Source organism: Strongyloides ratti, assembly GCF_001040885.1.
Source record: "Strongyloides ratti genome assembly S_ratti_ED321, chromosome : 2".
Lineage (NCBI taxonomy): Eukaryota > Metazoa > Nematoda > Chromadorea > Rhabditida > Strongyloididae > Strongyloides > Strongyloides ratti.
Genome location: NC_037308.1, coordinates 6,883,498 through 6,903,969, shown reverse-complemented (window position 1 = coordinate 6,903,969; position 20,472 = coordinate 6,883,498). Strand labels below are relative to the sequence as shown.

General features: G+C 20.8%; 6 protein-coding genes across 6 annotated transcripts; 4 read left to right on the top strand and 2 right to left on the bottom strand.

Moving 5' to 3' along the window:
- Positions 1–1,749: 1,749 nt before the first annotated feature.
- SRAE_2000219300 (Hypothetical protein) lies at positions 1,750–2,388 on the top strand (the record flags this gene model as incomplete). The annotated part of the gene is made up of 1 exon (XM_024653234.1): positions 1,750–2,388. One exon carries the CDS (start codon positions 1,750–1,752, stop codon positions 2,386–2,388), a length of 639 nt encoding a protein of 212 aa, XP_024506731.1.
- A 46-nt stretch (positions 2,389–2,434) lies between these two features.
- Positions 2,435–4,258, bottom strand: SRAE_2000219200 (tRNA modification GTPase GTPBP3, mitochondrial; the record flags this gene model as incomplete). Its single annotated transcript, XM_024653233.1, has 3 exons — positions 2,435–3,452; positions 3,668–3,935; positions 4,153–4,258. 3 exons carry the CDS (start codon positions 4,256–4,258, stop codon positions 2,435–2,437), a joined length of 1,392 nt encoding a protein of 463 aa, XP_024506730.1.
- A 278-nt stretch (positions 4,259–4,536) lies between these two features.
- On the bottom strand, positions 4,537–5,146 carry SRAE_2000219100 (LP02169p; the record flags this gene model as incomplete). Its single annotated transcript, XM_024653232.1, has 3 exons — positions 4,537–4,841; positions 4,893–5,025; positions 5,108–5,146. 3 exons carry the CDS (start codon positions 5,144–5,146, stop codon positions 4,537–4,539), a joined length of 477 nt encoding a protein of 158 aa, XP_024506729.1.
- Positions 5,147–5,525: 379 nt separating this feature from the next.
- Positions 5,526–5,916, top strand: SRAE_2000219000 (Hypothetical protein; the record flags this gene model as incomplete). The annotated part of the gene is made up of 2 exons (XM_024653231.1): positions 5,526–5,632; positions 5,688–5,916. The coding sequence occupies 2 exons, from the start codon at positions 5,526–5,528 to the stop codon at positions 5,914–5,916; spliced, it is 336 nt and encodes a 111-aa protein (XP_024506728.1).
- A 290-nt stretch (positions 5,917–6,206) lies between these two features.
- Positions 6,207–8,786, top strand: SRAE_2000218900 (DNA topoisomerase 3-alpha; the record flags this gene model as incomplete). Its single annotated transcript, XM_024653230.1, has 3 exons — positions 6,207–7,956; positions 8,000–8,373; positions 8,565–8,786. 3 exons carry the CDS (start codon positions 6,207–6,209, stop codon positions 8,784–8,786), a joined length of 2,346 nt encoding a protein of 781 aa, XP_024506727.1.
- Positions 8,787–11,514: 2,728 nt separating this feature from the next.
- On the top strand, positions 11,515–20,451 carry SRAE_2000218800 (Hypothetical protein; the record flags this gene model as incomplete). The annotated part of the gene is made up of 10 exons (XM_024653228.1): positions 11,515–11,757; positions 11,828–11,995; positions 12,492–12,588; positions 14,867–15,197; positions 15,524–15,757; positions 15,942–16,329; positions 16,378–16,611; positions 18,157–18,459; positions 19,631–20,058; positions 20,208–20,451. 10 exons carry the CDS (start codon positions 11,515–11,517, stop codon positions 20,449–20,451), a joined length of 2,670 nt encoding a protein of 889 aa, XP_024506726.1.
- Positions 20,452–20,472: the final 21 nt, after the last annotated feature.

The following is a 20,472-nucleotide window of genomic DNA, read 5'->3' as shown; positions in this document are numbered from 1 at the left end:
AATATATATATTATTTATATTTGTATAAAATATTAAACTGTAAAACCATATGAAACTTGTATTAAATCAACACAATTTTCAATCCAATTTAATTTTATTACCTATTTATGCATGAAATTAATTGTTAATAATAATAATATAAAACTACTAAAAATTTAATAAATATAAATACTATTAATTTAATAAAAAGGAGGAATAAAATATTTTTAGATACTTTATAATATTATTTTAACAAAAGTAAAAGAAAATTTATATAGTATCAAAAGTATTGAATTGTTAATAATATTATTAATAAGAAAAACTTTTTCTTTTACAAATATATATTAATTTCATTATTTGAATCGAATATAATTATTTTTGAAAAATACTTGATTTAAACAAAATTATAATAAAAGAAAGTATATTTTATTATATATATAGTAAAGTTAATATTAAAAGATATCATTGAATAAAGACTATATTAAATACATTAAATTTAAACTAAATAATCTTTTATTTACTCTTATTTTTTTACCATTATACTTTTAGATAATAATTCAAAATTAAAAAAAAAATTTATCTTAATATTATAAGTTACATTAAAATATAATATATTTTATCTTTATTATTTTAAATAATTGATTTTAAAAAATAATAAAAAAAAATACAATAGAAAAAAAAATTTGTTTTATAATAATATAAAAATAATGTTTTAAATAATAATAATATTTTTATTATCATAAAAAAAAAAGATTAAAAAGAAATTTTTATGTAATAATATAAAACATTTATAAAAAAAATATATGTATTAATGTTTGGCAAATTAGGAACTTTTTGCAAATGTTTTACTAAACAAACAATTAAAGAATAAGTGAGTTATATACAGGTAAACTAACTAGTAGCATGTAATAATCGTTTTTAAGTTAATTGTTCAATCAATTTTTCTTTTTTAATATTATATATAATAAAAGCTTTATGTTATATTTTAAATATTATTTTTTTTTTTAACAATTTATTTGTATAAATAAAAAAAATTGTCAAATGTACTTGAATTGACAGAATGATAATATATAATATATAAAATAATATATATATTGTTGGAGAAAGTAATAAAAATTTTTAACAAAAGTATAGTTTAATAAAAAGAGTTAGAGGAAAGTAAATAAAAAATGATAAATGGTCCATATTATAGTGATAATAAGTATATTTCTACTATAAATATATTCTAATCCTTATATGACAAATATACATATATTTTTTTTGATTCATCGTTAAATGAAGGCGAGGCTGAAAAGATAAATGCCTTATAATAATATTTTCGGCTATTTAGAAAAAACTTTAATTATATTCATTTCATATAATTATTTGACATATTTACTTTTTTATAAAGTATTGTACCTCATATCACACTTTTATCATATTAATGGAAAACTTATAGTTGACAGAAAGTTGCCTTTTTTAAACACATTTTAATTTGGAAAGAGGTATTTACATTATATTATAACTTACCTTTTATTTTGGCATTGACCTATATTGGCAAGTATAAATTTTTTTCCTTTTGTTTGACTATCTACTATACTTCATCGAGATTAATTTATTTATTTCATTATTTAAATTCAAGAATTTGTAAATACATATATTTCACTTTTCTTTCAACTTTAATATCTTCAAAAAAGTATATTAGTTTTTTTTTTTAATTTTTGTTGACCTTTTTATAGATAACAATAAATTTCTATTTACAATTTTTCTAATTAAAAAATAAAAAAAAAAATGAATGTTGATGAAAAAAATACTGGGTTGAAAAAAAATTATTTACAAATAAAATTATATGATATGGAAAATCTTTTGACGATTGTAACAAATTTACGTATGAATAATCTTAAAAATTGTCATAAAATAGAGGATGAAATAAATAAAATGGCTGAGGAACAAATAGCATTGATAAGAAATCAACAAAAAACATTGTTAAGAATGTTATATGAGAAAGGAGATATGAAAAATAAATTATTAAGTGAACAGGAAGAAGATTTGCAATATTGCATAGAAGCATGTAAAGAGGCTATACAATATACTGAATGTATAGATATTAGTAGTTTGGAGAAAGATGAAAAAATAAATAGATTTATTGATAAAATTAATTTTGTTCCTTTAATACCTATTGATAGAAAGATAATTGTCTTTGATAATGATTGGGAAGTATTAAAAAATACTATTAAAAAAATAGGAAAATTTAATGAAAATGTTGATAATAATGTTGGAGCTTTACTACCACCACCAATAACAGTTTTGGAGAATGTTATTGATGATAAAAATGAAGAAGTTTTGGCTTATACAAGTCCTTTGAGTGTTTTAATAGGAAATATTGATAATGGTATAACAAATGAAGATGATATCATAACAAGATTTTAAATTTTATTTTTAAAAGTAATCTCTTAAATGGTATCATCATATATAATTATTTGCCAATACAAAAAGTATTGAAAATACTATCCAAGATATCTTCATTCACAATTGTCCCTGTTATTTCACCAATACTGTCAGCGCATTCCCTTAAATTTTCTGCAGCAATTGCCCTATCTATAGTTGTATTTATAATAAAATTTTCCAGAAATTCTTTTGATCTTTTAATTAATTGTATATGCCTTTGTTGTGATAAAACAAAATCTGAATTATTATGAGAATCTTCTAATAAAGATGTTGCTTCAGCTGATAACTTTTTTATCAAATTATCAATACCATTTGAATCAACCGTTGATGTTATAATAAATTTATCTAAATTTTTAAACTTCATATTATTTGTTTCAAATAAATCACTTTTATTTATACAAATAATTTTTCTTTTTTTTTCATTAAATTTTATTTTATTACTTAAAAATTCAACTTCATTGTTAATATCTAAACAATTTGAACCATCAATAACAATTACAATAATATCAGCATTATTTGCTTTATTTATTGAACGTTCAATTCCTTTTAATTCTAGTACATCAATACTATCATTTCTAATACCAGCAGTATCTGTAATTATTAATAAAAGACCATTTAATTGTATTCTTGTTTCTAAAAAATCTCTTGTTGTTCCATGAATATCAGAAACAAGAGCTATATCATTTTCTGCTATACGATTCATTAAACTACTTTTTCCTACATTAGTTCTCCCAACTAAAACTACACTAATTCCATCTTTTATTAATGTACCACGTTTAGAAGATTTCTCTAATTTTTCCAGTTCATTAATTATTTTTTTCGCATCATTAATTACACTATCACTGTTAGAAATAACATCATCAGCAAAATCAATGGATGCCTCATATTGTGCAATTAAATTTAAAAGTTTCTCTCTCAAAGGTTTCATCACAATACCTATAGAATCTGACTTTAATGCTTGTTTTCTTTGAGCATCACTATCAGCTGCAATAAGGTCAGACAATGCCTCCACTTGAGCAAGATCCATTTTTTTATTAATTAAAGCTCTAAAAATTTTTTTTGTATTTTAACTTAACTATACATATATTTAATAAATGTAGTTTTTCTCTATTAATTAAGTTAATTAAATTACATTAACTTTACAAAAACAAAAAAAAAACAAGACAATAATTTTCGAGACCAACAGCACCATCAATAACATACATTACTAATTGAGGTAATCTCAGGTCTCGCAATCTTGATAATATCTTCAACAACATACCTACGTGTAAATTCACCAGCCTTAGCATAATCCGTATTCTTCAATAAAGCAAGTTCATTACAAAGACTTCTTACAACTGCTCTACCACCATGTACAAAAAATTCAGCTGTATCTTCTCCAGTAAATGTATTGGGACCTTTTAGGTACACGACCATTGATTTATCAATAATATCACCATCCTTATCATACAAAGGTGAATAAAACATTTTTCTTGGAGTTATTACTTCTTTTCGTGTCAATTTTTTAATATGTGATAATGCATCTTTTCCTAAAATAAATAAGTAAGATAAACATCAAACATTTGTATTTATTATAATTGTTCTAGTGTCGTATAACCGAATTTCTATACTTTTGAAAAATACAGTTTCTTGTCACTAGATAATTATTATGATATGAGGATGATTCTTTGAAACAATAACATAAACTTTAAAGCTCCAAAACAAATAATCATCCGGTTTTTAGTTGATTTTTTTACATTAACTTACCAGATAATCTAACAATTGCTATAGCAGATGGTACAGAACCAGAACTAACTGCATAAATATTGTGACGTAAATTAAGTGCACATCTAACAATAGAACTGATTCTCATACTTTATTTCAATTTTATATATAAAGTGCAAAAAAAAAAATATGAATTGAAATAACAAAATGAGAAGTAAAAAAAATAAATAAATGTTTTGTACATATAAATCAATACAAAATTCTTTGGATCTTTACTGGGTAAAACATATTTTACAAATTCTATTTGACAAACTAAATTAATTAATCATAAAGTGATAACATAAATTTTCTTTTACAATATGACCACAAAATAAAAATTTTCTGAGGTCCAAACTTTTTACAAAATAAAAAGAAAATACAAATGATTTAAGAAATCATAAGGTACTTCTTTTCCATCAAATACTTTTGTAGAACAGTGGGTAGAGGAAATGATTTAATTTTACTGACATCATGAATATAATTTCTTACAGATATTCTACACCAGTATTTTAATGATGGCATCAAATTTGTTCTTTTCAATGGATATAATAAAAATATTTGTTCAGCACCATTATTTAAATGATTATTACTGTGCATCAAAAGACAATGTTGCTGTATATTTTTACTATATTCAATTGTTTTTTCTATAAATTGTATAATTGACTGTGATTTTATTAAAGAATGTGGTCCACCTAAACAATAATAGCCATTGTATTTAGCCAAACGACTATGAATAATGTTACTTTCTGTCTTGAATGTTAATGAATAAATGTAATTTTCATTTCGAGAATCACGGACTAAAAAAGTCCCTGGAGGTTCAATTGCAAGGAGATTTTCAGCCTCACGTGATGAGATACTACCCCAATACCATTGACACTTAAAAATATAGTTTTCAATAAGGATAAAAATTTAATAATATAAATGCTATTTTACATAAAAAAAAGAATAATGTACCTACTTTTCGTAACTCAGCTATTGAATCAAAAATTGAAGACATATCAATTTATGACAGAAGTCGTTAGAAAAATGATATACTATGAGTAATAAAAAATATACACTTTAAACATCAAAAATCAGTTAGTGAATCCTATTATGGTTTGTTACATAAAAAAAATAGTTAGAGAAGTTGTGTAAAAACATTAAAGTATTTTCATATGATAGTTTGGTATTATATTTCTTAGTGTATGGTCCCGACACGAAAAGTCTAGTTTTTGTAAAATAGAAGAATAAACTAAAATATGCAATCTCAATAACAGAGATATATTGTTTAAAATTTTATCATTAGTAATATAAAAAAAAATTTTTTTAGAAAACCATCTTCATTGAAATAGAAAATTTATTTTATTTAAAGAAATTCTTTACCAATTGTATTTTTAATGGATACAGGTAATGAAATTAGAAAAATTCTCGAAGTCACTAGAATTGAGTTAACTCATCATGCTGAAAATGATAATAAGCATGGAATAGTTAAGTGTTTAGAAAGGTATTTTTTAGTGAATTAGTAGTAAAATATAACAAGTTTTTATTGGTTTTTTTAGATTACAACAACTTCTTGGAAATGATGTCGAGGAAGCTGTTAAATTGGTAAATGATGGTTTTGTAAATGTAATTCAAGATAAAAAAAGTGGAAGAAAGGTTGTTAGAGTATCATCCAGAAAAAGTTCTAAATTCTATTACCTTTTTCCTTTAATAAATTATTGTCATTGCTCACAATATCAAGAATTTGTAATTAATACTAAATTAAAATTCATGGTATGTTTTGACTAAATTAATGTTAATAAACAAACATAAAAATTTTTCTAACTAAAAAAAAATAGTAGAAAAAAATTAAGATCTCATAATATTCATTATTTTAATCACTAGAGGTAAGATTATTATTATATCGTACTAAAATACATAATTTATTTTACCGCGCCGCTTTTATTGTCTTGTATATCACTGGAATTTTTATAATTTAATTGTACCGTGACGCTTAATTATATGATGAATTGAATGATTCTCTTAAACATTCTAATTTTCTAGAATTACTAGTAGTTATTTTTTTGTTAAAACTATCTATGAAAAGTCTAGCCAAAATGTCTACCAGGGTTCTCTTTGTGGCAGAAAAAAATGATGTTGCAAAGTCTATAGCTAATATTTTATCACGTGGAAATGCATCTAGAAAAGAAGGACGATCAAAATTTAATAAAATTTATGAATTTGAAGGAGATGTTTTGGGAATGAGAAGTAGTATAGCATCTACTTCTGTATCAGGACACATGAAGACCATTGATTTTGGTCCAGAATATCAAAATTGGGAAAGTATTAGTACTATTGAGCTGTTTAATGCTCCCATTAAAAGTTTTGTCATAGAAACAATGAAAAACATTGAACAAACTCTGGGTGACTGGGCAGTTAGATGCAATACCTTAATAGTATGGACAGATTGTGATCGTGAGGGAGAAAAAATTGGAAGTGAAATTGCGGAAACATGTTTAAGGTATAATAGAAAAATGGATATTTATCGGGCGCGTTTTTCTGAAGTTACACCTTTTGCTATTAGAAATGCACTGAATAACTTGACAAGGCTAGATCAGAATGTGATTAGTGCTGTTGAATGCCGTTCAGAATTAGATCTTAGAATTGGCGCTGCATTTACTAGGTTACAAACAATCTATTTGAACAAAAGATTTGGTGAAATGTTAATGAAATGGACTGGTGATTCCAGAAGTATCATTTCATATGGATCATGTCAATTTCCAACACTAGGATTTGTTGTTGACAGATATTTGATGGTAAAAAACTTTATACCTGAAAATTTCTGGAAATTGCGTGCTTTTCATTTAAAAAATGGTGTTAAGACAGAATTTAACTGGGAAAGGGGAAGACTTTTTTACAAACCAGTTGTTGAATCATATTTAGTAATGTGCCAAGATACGATATCTAATGCTAAAATTGTTTCTGTTGACAAGAATCCTAAGTCTAAGTTTAGACCTATTGCAATGGACACAATTTGTTTGGAAAAATTATCAGTTCGCTTTTTAAAAATGAGTGCCAAACAGGCTATGGATTTAGCAGAAAAACTTTATTCAAAAGGATTCATTTCTTATCCAAGAACTGAAACAAATATATTTCCAAAAAATCTTGATTTAAATGCTTTAATAAATAAACAAAAAGATGGTACTTTATGGGGTCAATTTGCTCAAGAAATTTTAAATAATGGTGGTCCAAATCCAAGGAATGGTAAAAAGACTGACGAAGCACATCCTCCCATACATCCATTAGCACTAGTCACAAAGGAACAACTTCAAAATAATGATATGTTTAGGCTTTATGAATTAATTGTTAGACATTTTCTTGCTTGTTGTTCAAGAGATGCAAAAGGTAAAGAGACAACTGTTTTAATGAGTATTGGTGAAGAAATGTTTAAAGCATCTGGACTTCAGATAGAGGACAGAGGATTTTTAGAAATATATCCATACGATAAATGGTCAGATAAAATATTACCAGAATATATTGTAAATGAAAAAGTTTCTGAGAATTTAGAGGTTGACATTCATGAAGGAATGACTACAGCTCCACCATTATTAAATGAAGCGGATCTAATTAGTTTAATGGATAAGTATGGTATTGGAACTGATGCAACTCATGCAGAACACATTGAAACTATACAAAAAAGAAAGTATTGTTCATTAAATAATGATAGAAGATTTGTTCCCAGTTCTCTTGGTCTTGCTTTAGTAGAGTCTTATAATAATTTAGGTTATCAATTAAGTAAACCAGATTTAAGATCTGATTTAGAGAAAGGTTTAGAAGCAATATGTAAAGGTATGTTATTGGTATATTTAGAAAGTTTTCTAATTAATTTTAGGCGAAAAAACAAAAAATGATGTTCTTTTAAATCAAATTTATAATTATAAAAATATTTTTCAAACTGTGGAAAATCAGATAAATACTTTTGGAGATTTCTTTGAAGATCAAGTAAAAAATAACAATATTCCATTAAATTCTATTGAAAATAATAGTTCAGCATACAACAGAAATAGAAATGTGTCAGCTGATTCTACTGCTGGTAGAAGAGCAAGAGGAGGTAAAAGTCGTGGTAATAGTAATTCAACAAGACCACCTGCACCTACATCTAAAAGTGTAGATAGTTCTTCTACAACAACTTCTGGAACAAGTAATAATCAAAACTTATGTGAAGATGTTAAATGTTTATGTAACAAACCTTCAATAATTTTAACTGTAAAAAAAGAAGGAGCAAATAAAGGAAGACTTTTTTATGCATGTTCTATGCCAATGTCAGATAGTCGACGTTGTACTTTTTTCCAGTGGTGTAATTAAAGTTAGATATAATTTTTTTTTGTTTGTTTATATTTATATTACAACAGTATTTTTTTTTATTGTAAAATAATAATTTTTGTTTTACTTTTTAGTGTAAACATACAATTGCTTCATATATTTTTCTTGCACTTGAAGGTATTGCTGGAAATAATAGTACTACATTATTAGAAGTTACTGATAATGATGACAATGTTAATGAAAAAGACAGGTCTATATTTCTAATGGATGATAAGAATTCTTTTGCTGACATTATTAAAGATATAGGTAAACATATATGCAAATCCGAAGATCATGCTGAAAATCACGATTATTAAATATGTACAAAAACTTTATTATTTTTTAACTTCATGTATGTAGTGTTTATATTTTCATTTTTTTTGAACTTTATCTTTTTTGGCAAATAAATATCTTCTAATCATTTTACACATAAAAGTTTGTTTTTTTTCTATAAAACAGAAGATTATATATTATCTAAACTCTCAGTGAATATAAAGTTTTATTTTTTTCTAAATTAAATTTCCATCTAAACCTTATCAGAATATTTTAAACATTTTTAATACTTTTAATAAAAAAAATTACAAACAAATTTAATATTAAAAAAAAATTGGTAACTGTTTACAATTCTATTAAATTTTAACAAATACAATAAAAATATTTTTGTTTTCTGGTAACCCTAATATATATTTTTAACTAATACTTTTTAAATAGACTATAAATATTATATTTTTTTAATTATTTATTCCAAATAATATTACATTGAATTTTATAAAATTAATTTTTTGTTACATAAATTATAATAAACAAAAATTTCAATAAAATATTATAAATTATGATGAAGTATGTACAATTTTAATTTTATATTTTTTTTCTAAAAATAAAATTTTTAATATTTTAGAAGTTTTGTTTAGTGTAGTAGTAAAATTTTTAAGCTAATAGTATAATAATATACAAGGTAAATAAAGATATTATTATTTGTTTTGTAAGAAAAAAAATATAGAGTTAAAAATATGAATAATTTTTAAATAATTGTTATGAAATAATTAAATATTGAAAAGGTATATAAATTGTTTATAAATTTGCTACAAAATTTATTTATTTATTTATTTTTTTCATAATTTATATATTTACTTTAAATATTAAATTTAAAAAAAAGGGCGATTTGAAAATCAATATAATAAACAATTAAATTAATTTTAAAAAAAATATATAAAATTTTTTTAGAGAAAAAAAGTTTATTTTAAAAAAAAATTTAAAATTCAAATAAACTATTCAAGTTATTGTTCTCTTTTTTTAGTTATTAATTTTTACTGTTCCTCTAAGCTTAATTTTTTTTTTTGTTAAAAAAAATTAATGTTGCGTGCAATTTTTTTAAAGTATAAATTAGTTTTTACTCATTTTAGTTCTCTTTTATACTTTAAATATTTACGTAAATTTTACATTATTTTTGACTTTTTTTTTCAAAAAGATACTAGTGATAACAATGGTAGTGTAATTGAATTTGATAAAAGTTTTATTTTATGTTAAAAAACAAGATGATAATAGGGAAAATAATTTTGATGAGACATTTTAAATGAAATATTGATAATATGTATCAGTAAAATAATTTTAATATTATTTGTTTTAAGTATTGTTATTTTAAATTAATTTTTAAACCATTTAACATATATTTATTTTTTTCTTTTTGTTTACATTAGATAAATAGTTATTACCAAAAAAAAAATTAATTCTTTTAAATTTTAAAATATATTTATAAATAAAACTTTTGTTATAACTTTTTTGTTAAGGATGTATTTTCAATGAGAATTGTGGCATAAAATATATGTTGAATTATGTAAATCTGCAAAAAAAAGTTACAAATATAATGTTGTTATTTTAATTTTTATATGTTGTATAGTTGTATTTGTAAAAGATTAATTTTAGTGAAAAGCATTGATAACAAGTATTCATAAAAAGTTTAATGTTTGTTGTATGATTTTAAGTGATCCGGAACTATTATTTGATGATTCATTAATAAAATTATGAATATGTTTATTATAGTATAAATATATTGTATATATATGTATATTCATATATATAAATGTTTGGCGTTCATTTTAACACATACAAACTGTATTATTATAAAACATTTTATATCAATTGATTTTCATTCTATAATTAGTTGGAAGTATTTTAGAATGAGTAATAATAAAATATATATATATTTGATGTAAAATATTTATATGGTTTTGTACTTACTTTTTATGTATAAATATTTTTAATAATTTATTTACATTCTTAGTATATAAATATATTTAAACTTGTAATTATGTCAACTTTTAAATACAAAATATATTTACCTATCTTGATACTAGCTTTTCTATACACTTTTTAAAATAATATTTTATCTTTTAAAATATATATATATATTATTATGAGGAATTAGTAAAAAGGAAAGAAGAAATATATAATTATATATAAAAGTTTATTTTGTGATTATTATTTTGTTGAGGTAAAAATTTTATTGGAACTGGAATCATTCTTCAATCAGGTATTCTATGATATTTATTTATATATATAAAAATTTAACAAAATATATATATATATATATATAACATATAACATAAATGTATAATATAATAAATTTATTATGAATAATAAAAAATTTCTTTTATTTTAATTATTTTTAAAAAAAAAAGTTTTTTTTATTAATGGTTTTAATTTATATATTATATAAATTTATTTTCGTTTCTTAATTATAACATTTTAATTTAATATCAATTCAATAGAACTTTTTCAAGGTAAATGAAGATATGTATGCATTTTACCCATCCCTTTTTTTTTTAATTGTACATATTAAGTGATCACAATGATAGTATTATAGTTGATTGATTGAATTTTATATGTTTAAATTTTATTTTGTAAAAAGAAAGTCCTATTATATTAATTTTGCCTTATAATTTTTACTATTTTTGTTTTAATTCTAAATATATATATATATATTGTTTTTTTTTTAATAAATAAAATATTTTTAGAAATAAATAATTGCTCAAAAAATATAATAGTATGGATATAAAACAACTACCATTAAATGAACGTGAAGAGTTATGTTATGAAAGATTAAATATATTAAGAGAAAAAAAAGCTAAATTAGAGAATGGAATAAAGACTGTATCAGCAACAAAAATTGATAATTGTTCAGAAGAAGTAATTTCATCAATTAAAGAGATGAAAGAAAAATTAGAATCTTCTTTAAATTTATTAATTAAGCAAGAGAATGATTATTTAGATATATTGGCACACATAAAAGTATGATTTTAATTAGAATTTTTTTTCTCAATAAAATTATATATATATATTATAAAAAATTTTTTTTTAGGCTATGAGAAAAATAAATGAGAAAGATGAAGATAAAAATGATGATGAAATAACAATAAAAGATGTCCACCAAGAATTAAAAAATATTAAAGATGCAATGGAAAGGACAGAGACAGCTTCAAAAATAAATGAGCAATTGATGATGACATTGAAATTACAACAACAAAAAGTAAGTTTATTTCTTTTTATGAATAAGTATAATTAATTATATCAATTCTTTTTAAAATTATTAATTCATTATTTTAATTTCGTTATTATTAAAATATTGTAATCTTTTATAAAATTAATTTTATAAAAGAATATTTTTATTAAAATTGATATTCTACTTATTTAACTAACATTATTACATTTATTTATCCAAAAAGAGCCTAATGATAAAACTGTAATAATTTTGCACGAAATGCCATATAATATATTAATGATATAGTAATGAAATATATTTGAGTATAATGATATATGAAATATCGTTTAAAAATGAGCAATTAAATATCTATATTTTAGTAGTTTCATTTTTACTTTTATTTACTAGATTATATATTTCTATAAGGTAAAAATATTAATTTTTAAGTAAAGAGTTTTATTTTAATTTTTAAATATTTTTTTTTTTAAAATAATATATATTAATATCTATGAATACTTTTTTTTTCTTCATCTTATTATTTTAGAGAGCAGCTTTAGCTGGAATAAATCTAAAAAAAAGACAGGAACAAAATATTGAGGCAGATCAGGCGACTGAAGAATTTTTAACAGCGAAAAAAAAATGTAAGTTTAATTTAATCATATATATATATATATTTTATTTATATAATTTTCAATTTTATTTTTCTCATGTGATTCATAAAAAGAATTTTAAATTAGATCAAAAAAATTAATTCTAATTTGTAAAAATACATAAAGAGTCTCATTCTTCTTTTTTTTTTTATCAATCTTCTTAAATGATGTTCTTTGTCGGTTTTCTTTATTTGTTTTTATTTTTGTCATTTATTTAAAAAGTTGTAAATATATAGATATATAAAATAGATATTGAAATATTAGGAGATTTAATGAATAAGTCTATTATCTAAGTGGATGTAATAAAAATTGTAATGAAAAATTTAGTATTAATACTAAATTTGTTATCCTTTAATTTTATATTAGAAATTTTAGTTCTTAGTTTATTGTTGAAGAAAATAATTAAATAAATTATTTTGTAACCAAAATTGATATTTTTAAGTAAATAATATCAAAATAATGATTTTATTAAAGTGGATTTTTAAAAAAAATACAATTTTATTCAGTATATATATACATATATTGTTAGATTTTTATATAATAGTATATATAAAAAAAATTTTTTTTATCATATAATTATGAGAATTTGATAAAGTTATATATTTATATATAATTTTAATGTAAATTTGTTATTTAAAAATATATTTTAAAAAAATATTAATGTTCCAAAAATATTTTCACCATGTTATATACTGATTTTAAATTAGAAAAAAAAAATAAATTTTAATTTGTTTATAAACCAAAGATAGAAAGATTCATAAACTAAAAATAAATTAAGAGTTTATTTAGTTAAACTTTGGTTAGATTAAGTTTAATACTATTTTTAAAAAAAATATATATATATATATTCTTATATATTAGTTTATACATCTGTATATTTCATTAAACTTTTATTTTTTTACACATAAAGTAGACACAAAAATTATATCTATCATATTTTAAATATATTTTATATACTACTTTTAAATATTAAAAAAAAAATTTTTTATAGATTAATATTTATAATATTAATTTAAATATTTTATTTTGTATCTATATATTAAAAAAAAATTTTTTTTTTATCAAAATATTTATACTTTTTAACTTAAATTATATTTTAATTTTAACATAACCTCTTTGTAAATATAATCTCTTAAAGGTATATTTTAAATATAATTTTGTTTATTTTTATTATATTAATTTTAAAATATTATTCAATATATTTTAAAGATATTTATACTTAATCTTTATTTTATTCTTTATAAACCTCAAAATTAAATAAAGTATCTATAACTAAATATACATATGCCATCTTTGTATAATAATTCTGAAGTAAAAATGAGTGTGAGGAATCTTTGTATGTTTGATGAAAATTGAGCTTTCTTATTATATATATATATATTAAATTAATAAATTGATGTATATTTATTAAACAAGATATAATCTATTACATTTTGAAAGAATTGTTAATATTGTTTATATAATGTTTTCATCATTCTTTGACTATGGAAAATTAAGATAATGATTATTATTTAAGAAGATTTCATGGTTTAATATATTAAAATAATAACTTTGTTTCTGTATATTTTAAAGATAAAGATATTCCTTTCACAATATAATTTAATGTTTGTGTAATTAATAATTTTACTAAAATACAAAAACGTCATTTTTCAATAGCTATTAATATATTGTAAATAGAAAATTTATGTCCAACAAATTATTCTTTTCATAATTAGACTTTTTATTAAAAACCCAAAGGAATTATTAATAAGTCTTTTTAATAATCATATGTTTCTAAATTATTTAAATATAAATTTGTTAGTAAAGAATAAACAATTTTATTGTTGCACTTTTTATATTTATTTAAAATAATAATTCAAAGCTTTAGTCAATTATTTTTAAGTATTAAAATAAAAAAAATATATTTATCTAATATTCAAATTTATTCTTTTTTTTTTTATCAATTTTATAATTATAATATGTATTTATATAAATATATAATTTTTGATGATATAGTTTTTATTATTTTTCTTTATTTATAATTACCTATATTCAAAAATTTAATGTTTTTATCAAATTACATTTAATTTTAATGGTCATATGGTATGAGAAAATTAAATTAATGATTATTATATATCATTAACATTTATTTAACTTTTTTTGTAAAAATAAATATATATTATTATAATGGTCCCATTAACTTTATGGAAAGATATTTTAAATAATATATCATTATTTATATACAATTTATACCTAATGATGATTTCTATATATAATTTTTTTTTTTTAGTTTTAACTCAAAAGACAGAGATAGAACGTAAAAATATACAATTGGAGAAATTAAAAAAAGAGATAATAAGAAGAGAATTACTGGGAAAAGATAACATAGATAATGAAATTGTAGTTATAAATAATAAGAATACTGATCAACAAAAGGTTGCCGAAAAAGTGTATGTTAGTAATGGCAATGATGATGATGATAAAAATAATGAAAAGAAAAGAGAAATATTTAATGATATTGAACCTTTTGTTGATGAAGAGAACTGTCAAATGATTAATGAAGAGGAGAATGATGATGAAGATGAGTATAGTCATTTAAGTTTAAGTGAAATGAAAGAAAGGCAAGTTTTATTTCTTAATATTTTTATTATTAATATTACACTATATAAAATGTATAGTTTAAATTGAAGTGATTGATTGTTAAAAAAGAAAAATTTTGAGGCTTATTTATTATAATAATATGAAAAGCATTTAACCAATGTTTTTGTAAAATAATATTCTATGATAACAAATTTAATTGTTCTTTAAGATGTGGGATATATGATGTAAAGAGATAGTGTAATAATAATTAAGATAGTAATAGAATGATAATCAAAGAAAAATAAAAATTTATAATATATTAATAAAAATTATTTTTACATGTATATTTTTATTTATGTATTTTTAGGAGGGACGCTTTTAATGAACAGATAACAACAAAATTAAGACTTTTAGATGAAAATAAAAATCGTATGAGATTGATAAAAGAAAAATTATTTGGTCTTCAGAAAGATTCATTCAAAAATATGTCTTTAGATAATAGTAAAAAAATTGAAAATACTAATACTGAAAAAAGAAAGGATAGTTTTGATAATAAGACAAAAATTGATATTGATTATGAAGATGCTTTATCAAGATTACAGTAAGTTTTTAAAAATAACATTTTATTCATATATTAATACTATTTTCAAAAAAAAATTATTTCTTTCTTTAATGATTTAAGAATATAACTATCATAAATTATAACATTTGTTGTAAAACTTTTATGTATTTTAAAGAAAAAGATTTATTATAATTTTATAAAATAATTTTAATTATTTTTTTAGAAGTTTAACTTCAATGCGCCAACGTCTTGAATTAATTCACCAAAATATGACAGAAGATGGAATTTTAGATAAAGATGTAAAAAATTTAACTGTTCCAGATATCATATTATCAGAAATTAATGAAGTCATCTCAACAAACAAGGAAGCCATGGATAATTATGGAAAAAGTAACTCAGTTGAGAAAGGAAATGAGAAAATTTCATCATCTACGGATGCTACAGTTCCAAGTTGTGTAACAAATGCTTTAGATGATTCTTATCTTGGAGGAAAATATTCACAAAAATTACTAAATAGTAGTGAAAGTAGTTTTGATGTAACAACTATTGAAAATGTTATTAAAAAAGGAAATAATATTGAGAATGATGAAAGAAATAATGATGAATCTGAGGTTAGTTTTAGTATTTAAAAATTTATTGTTAATTAAATTTTTTTTTAGTTGATCTCTGTTGTTCGCAAAGCATTTCATGACACTATAGATGGTAAAAATTCTGTACCATCAAAAAGTCCAAATTGTGGCTTTTCAACATCTTATTCTACAATTAATTCATCACAAGAATTTAGTGATAACAAAACACCTGTAGGTGATACTAGTACGATAAACGAACAACTTGCTAAAATGGAAGAAATTTTGAATATGCATTCATTAAAATTAGAAGAAATTTCTAAACAGGTTAGTTTTGATTGTTTTCAAGAAAAAATAAAAATAAAAAAAATAATTTCTAGTTTTTAATACATAAAAAAAAAATAAAATTGATGTTTTTTAAGATTTATTATATGCTTTCTATTTTGTTATGAAAAACACAATACTCTTTTTATTTCATAATATATCACTTTAATAAAAAAAAAATAATTTAATCTTAATAACATTAATTATTGGTTTTTTATACTAAAACTTCAAAAAATAAGTTAAAAACACTTATATTAATAGCATTAATATATTTTTTTTAATAATAAGTTTGAATAAAGATTTAACATTTTATTTATATTAACTAAGTAAAATTTTATCATAGAAATTGTGATAATTTTTTTAAAAAATATATAATAAAATATTGATATAAGATTGTTAATTTTTTTATATCAAAAGAATTCCGTAGGTAATCTTAAACAATTAATAATGATATTCGTAATATGTTGCCGGGTTGTTTTTTTGATTTATATAATACCTTCTGTTTTATAACAAATATTTTATTAAAGCATTAGTTTAATTAAAATTTAAAGTCTGTTATCTTAAGATTGATAATCTCTTTGATTGCCAGAATTTTAATTTTAATGGCAAGATAACTGTTCAATTAATATGAAACAGAAGTTATATATTAAAAGATACATTAATTAGGAAATATTTATTGTAAAAACTTTTTTTTTTACCCTCTGTTCTTGACTTATAGTGAACTTTTTAAAATTTCTGTTCATTTTTATTAAATAAAAGTAATAAATATCTATCTATATAATCTTTTAAGATAATTTGCAGAAAAATAAAATAGCTAAGTATAGGGGTGGAGTGATTAGAAAAAGATATTTCAGTATATATATATTAGAATAGATTAGTTAAAATACATATATATTCTCAATTTAATTTTATTTCAATTTGCACGATTGGCATTTACTTATCTTTTTGCTTCATTCGTTAAATTGAATTCCTTTACATATATACATATCAATTTCTATTTAATTTAAATATCTGTCCCGTAGGATGAATCTTCCAATAATCTTTAGTTTTTTTTTTTTTTTCTCCTTCATTCATCTTATTCGATCAACTTAATATTTCTAACAACTTTTATTCAAGAAAATAAGGGACATTTTATACGTAACTTTCACTACCAGGCTTCTAAATATATTTAATAGATTTATTTTTACATAAAATATTTGTATCTTTTTGGTTCAGTTTTCAATTGAGTGAGTGAAATACCAGAAAACATTTTATTGCAATAATCACATCAAATAGATTGCTCCTCCTTACAAAGATGTCAATGTTATAGTATTATAAATAAGAAATATATATTCATTTCTTATTCTTCAAGTAACATTTATTTTTCCATATGACCTTACTTTAAAATAAATGTCCAACTCGGCAACAGTTGTCTATATATCTTAGTTATAGTAAAGGGGGGACTAATAAACAAATATTTTAAGCAATATTTATTATATTAAGTTTAATAATATTTTTAACTTATTATAAATCACCTTTCCATTAATTTTTATTTAACAAATTTTCTAGGTGAATTCACTTTCTTCATCCACCAATTGTCATATTTCTTCAGGTTCAGTACCTTCTAAATCACCTTTAACAATTCCCATTAATTTTACTGATGAAATTATAAAAAATCTTTTTACAAATATTTTTACTAATGCATCAAAAGAAGCATTAAAAAATTTTAATGAATCACTTAACAAATTATGTACTAGTAAATGTTTACCAGAAGAATTAAGTGACAATATTCAAAAATTAATTAAATCATGTTCTCATATATCTGATCTTAGAAGTTGTTCTAAAGATTCTAAGTCATCATTTGAAGATGTAGTAAGTTTATAATACATTTTTAATTTTTTTTATCTTGTGAATGCTATCAATTTGTAAAATGACACTTATATATTATAATTGTTAGTGTTTGTAATATTTATCATTCTCACTTTTCTAACTTTTTTTTTTATCATTTGAAAAATAACAAATGTCCATATATAATTTTTTAATAATATAGTCACATTCAAAGTTTAATCACTATGATACGTATATATAACTTCCTTTATTCGTGATATACTATAGTTATTACCATCATTTCTTTTTATTAGTCTTCATTAAATTCATAAATAATATAAAAGAAAGACATTGTATTTTTTTTTTCTAACAATAATATTGTTGTATCTTAACCATTTCTTAATATTATTTAATGTAGTGTGGATGTTATAACTTTTATAACAATTGTATCATGATTATGATAATTAAAATTGCATGATTATTGTATTTGGTAATAGTTATGTTTTATGTAGAAAGCATTGCCAATCTAAATATATATATAATACACCACAAAAATATATCTATATATAATAAATATTGTGTTTTCGTTTATGTTTCGTGTTCATTCATCAAAAATATTCTCCTTATAGATATTGTAAATTTATTGACCATTTCTAATAAGAGAATATTATATATATATAATATATATTTAACATTTTTTTTTTATAATAAATTGCTACAGGTTAAGTGTATATGTGTTAGTATGCTATTATTTTAATAAATACAAAATTTTTTTTTTATTATTATGGTTTATAAAATATTTAAAATGGAATTTTTTTTTTATTATTATTCCACAATATAGTATTATTTAATATTTTAAAAGCTATTTATGGAAAAGATCATTTTTTTTATTTAACTAATATTATTTTATTAAACAATAATATTCTCTAAAATTAAAGAACACGGAATGTAAACGAAGATACAATTGCTTGTTAAGTGAATGCTTTGCCACAGTCTTGAATTTAGAATCCTAGCCTGCTGCAACATTCACTTGGCTAGCCTTTGTCTTCTTTCAAATAAAATTAAATAAACATAAATTAATCAAATTTAATATATGCTAGTTAAGTAGTATGCACTAAAATCTAATTATTTTTACATATATATATTTTTTTGTGTGTATGTATTTTGTATGATGAATATAATATGCACAAAATGATAATTCTTTCTTTTCCTATAGTTGGATGATGGATTTGATGTTAAGGAGATGCCTTTATTCAAAAATCATTCACCAATATTAAATAAAAATAATACATACTGGAATCATGAATATTGGGATCGTGGTGAGGAACAACAAGAAAATTTTAATTTTATAGATGCTTTAAGGCAATCCCAATATGATAATTGTGTTAATAATGAAACAACAAAAATTTCAAAAATGAAAACAAGAGAAAAAGTTTTAAAATTTACTTCATCATTAATAAAATCATCCTCTGAAGATTTGACAACATCTGGTGATACAGATTCTAAGAAAGAATTTAAAAATGAAAAAAATGAAGAATGTAGTATAGTGGAAGAGCAAATATTTTTTATCATCTCTTCTATAATACCTTTTCTTAATATGCAACAACAATCTTCACCTACAGCTGACTTGAGATTTATTGCAGAGTATGATTTTATGTTTAAATTTTTGTTTTTTTTTATAAAAAAAAAAGACTTCACTTGCATGATACTAAAAATTACTTCTAAAAAAAAAATATATATATATATTTTAAACAAAAATATTTCTAAATATTGATAATAATTTTTATTTATAGTCTCAGAAACCTGATATTAAATGAGACACGGTCAATATATTGTAAAAATATGGATGTCAAAAATAGTCAAACCTTTACAAAACAAATATCATCAATTCTAGATGCTTCATTGTCTTCTTACATAGGATGTAATATAAATGAAAATCGTGAACAATTAATTCTAGAACTTTCTGATGTTTTACATAATGAACTTTCTTTTTATAATTTAATTAATGATATAAATAATGTTTTTGTAGGTAAATGATTTATTTAATCATACAAATAA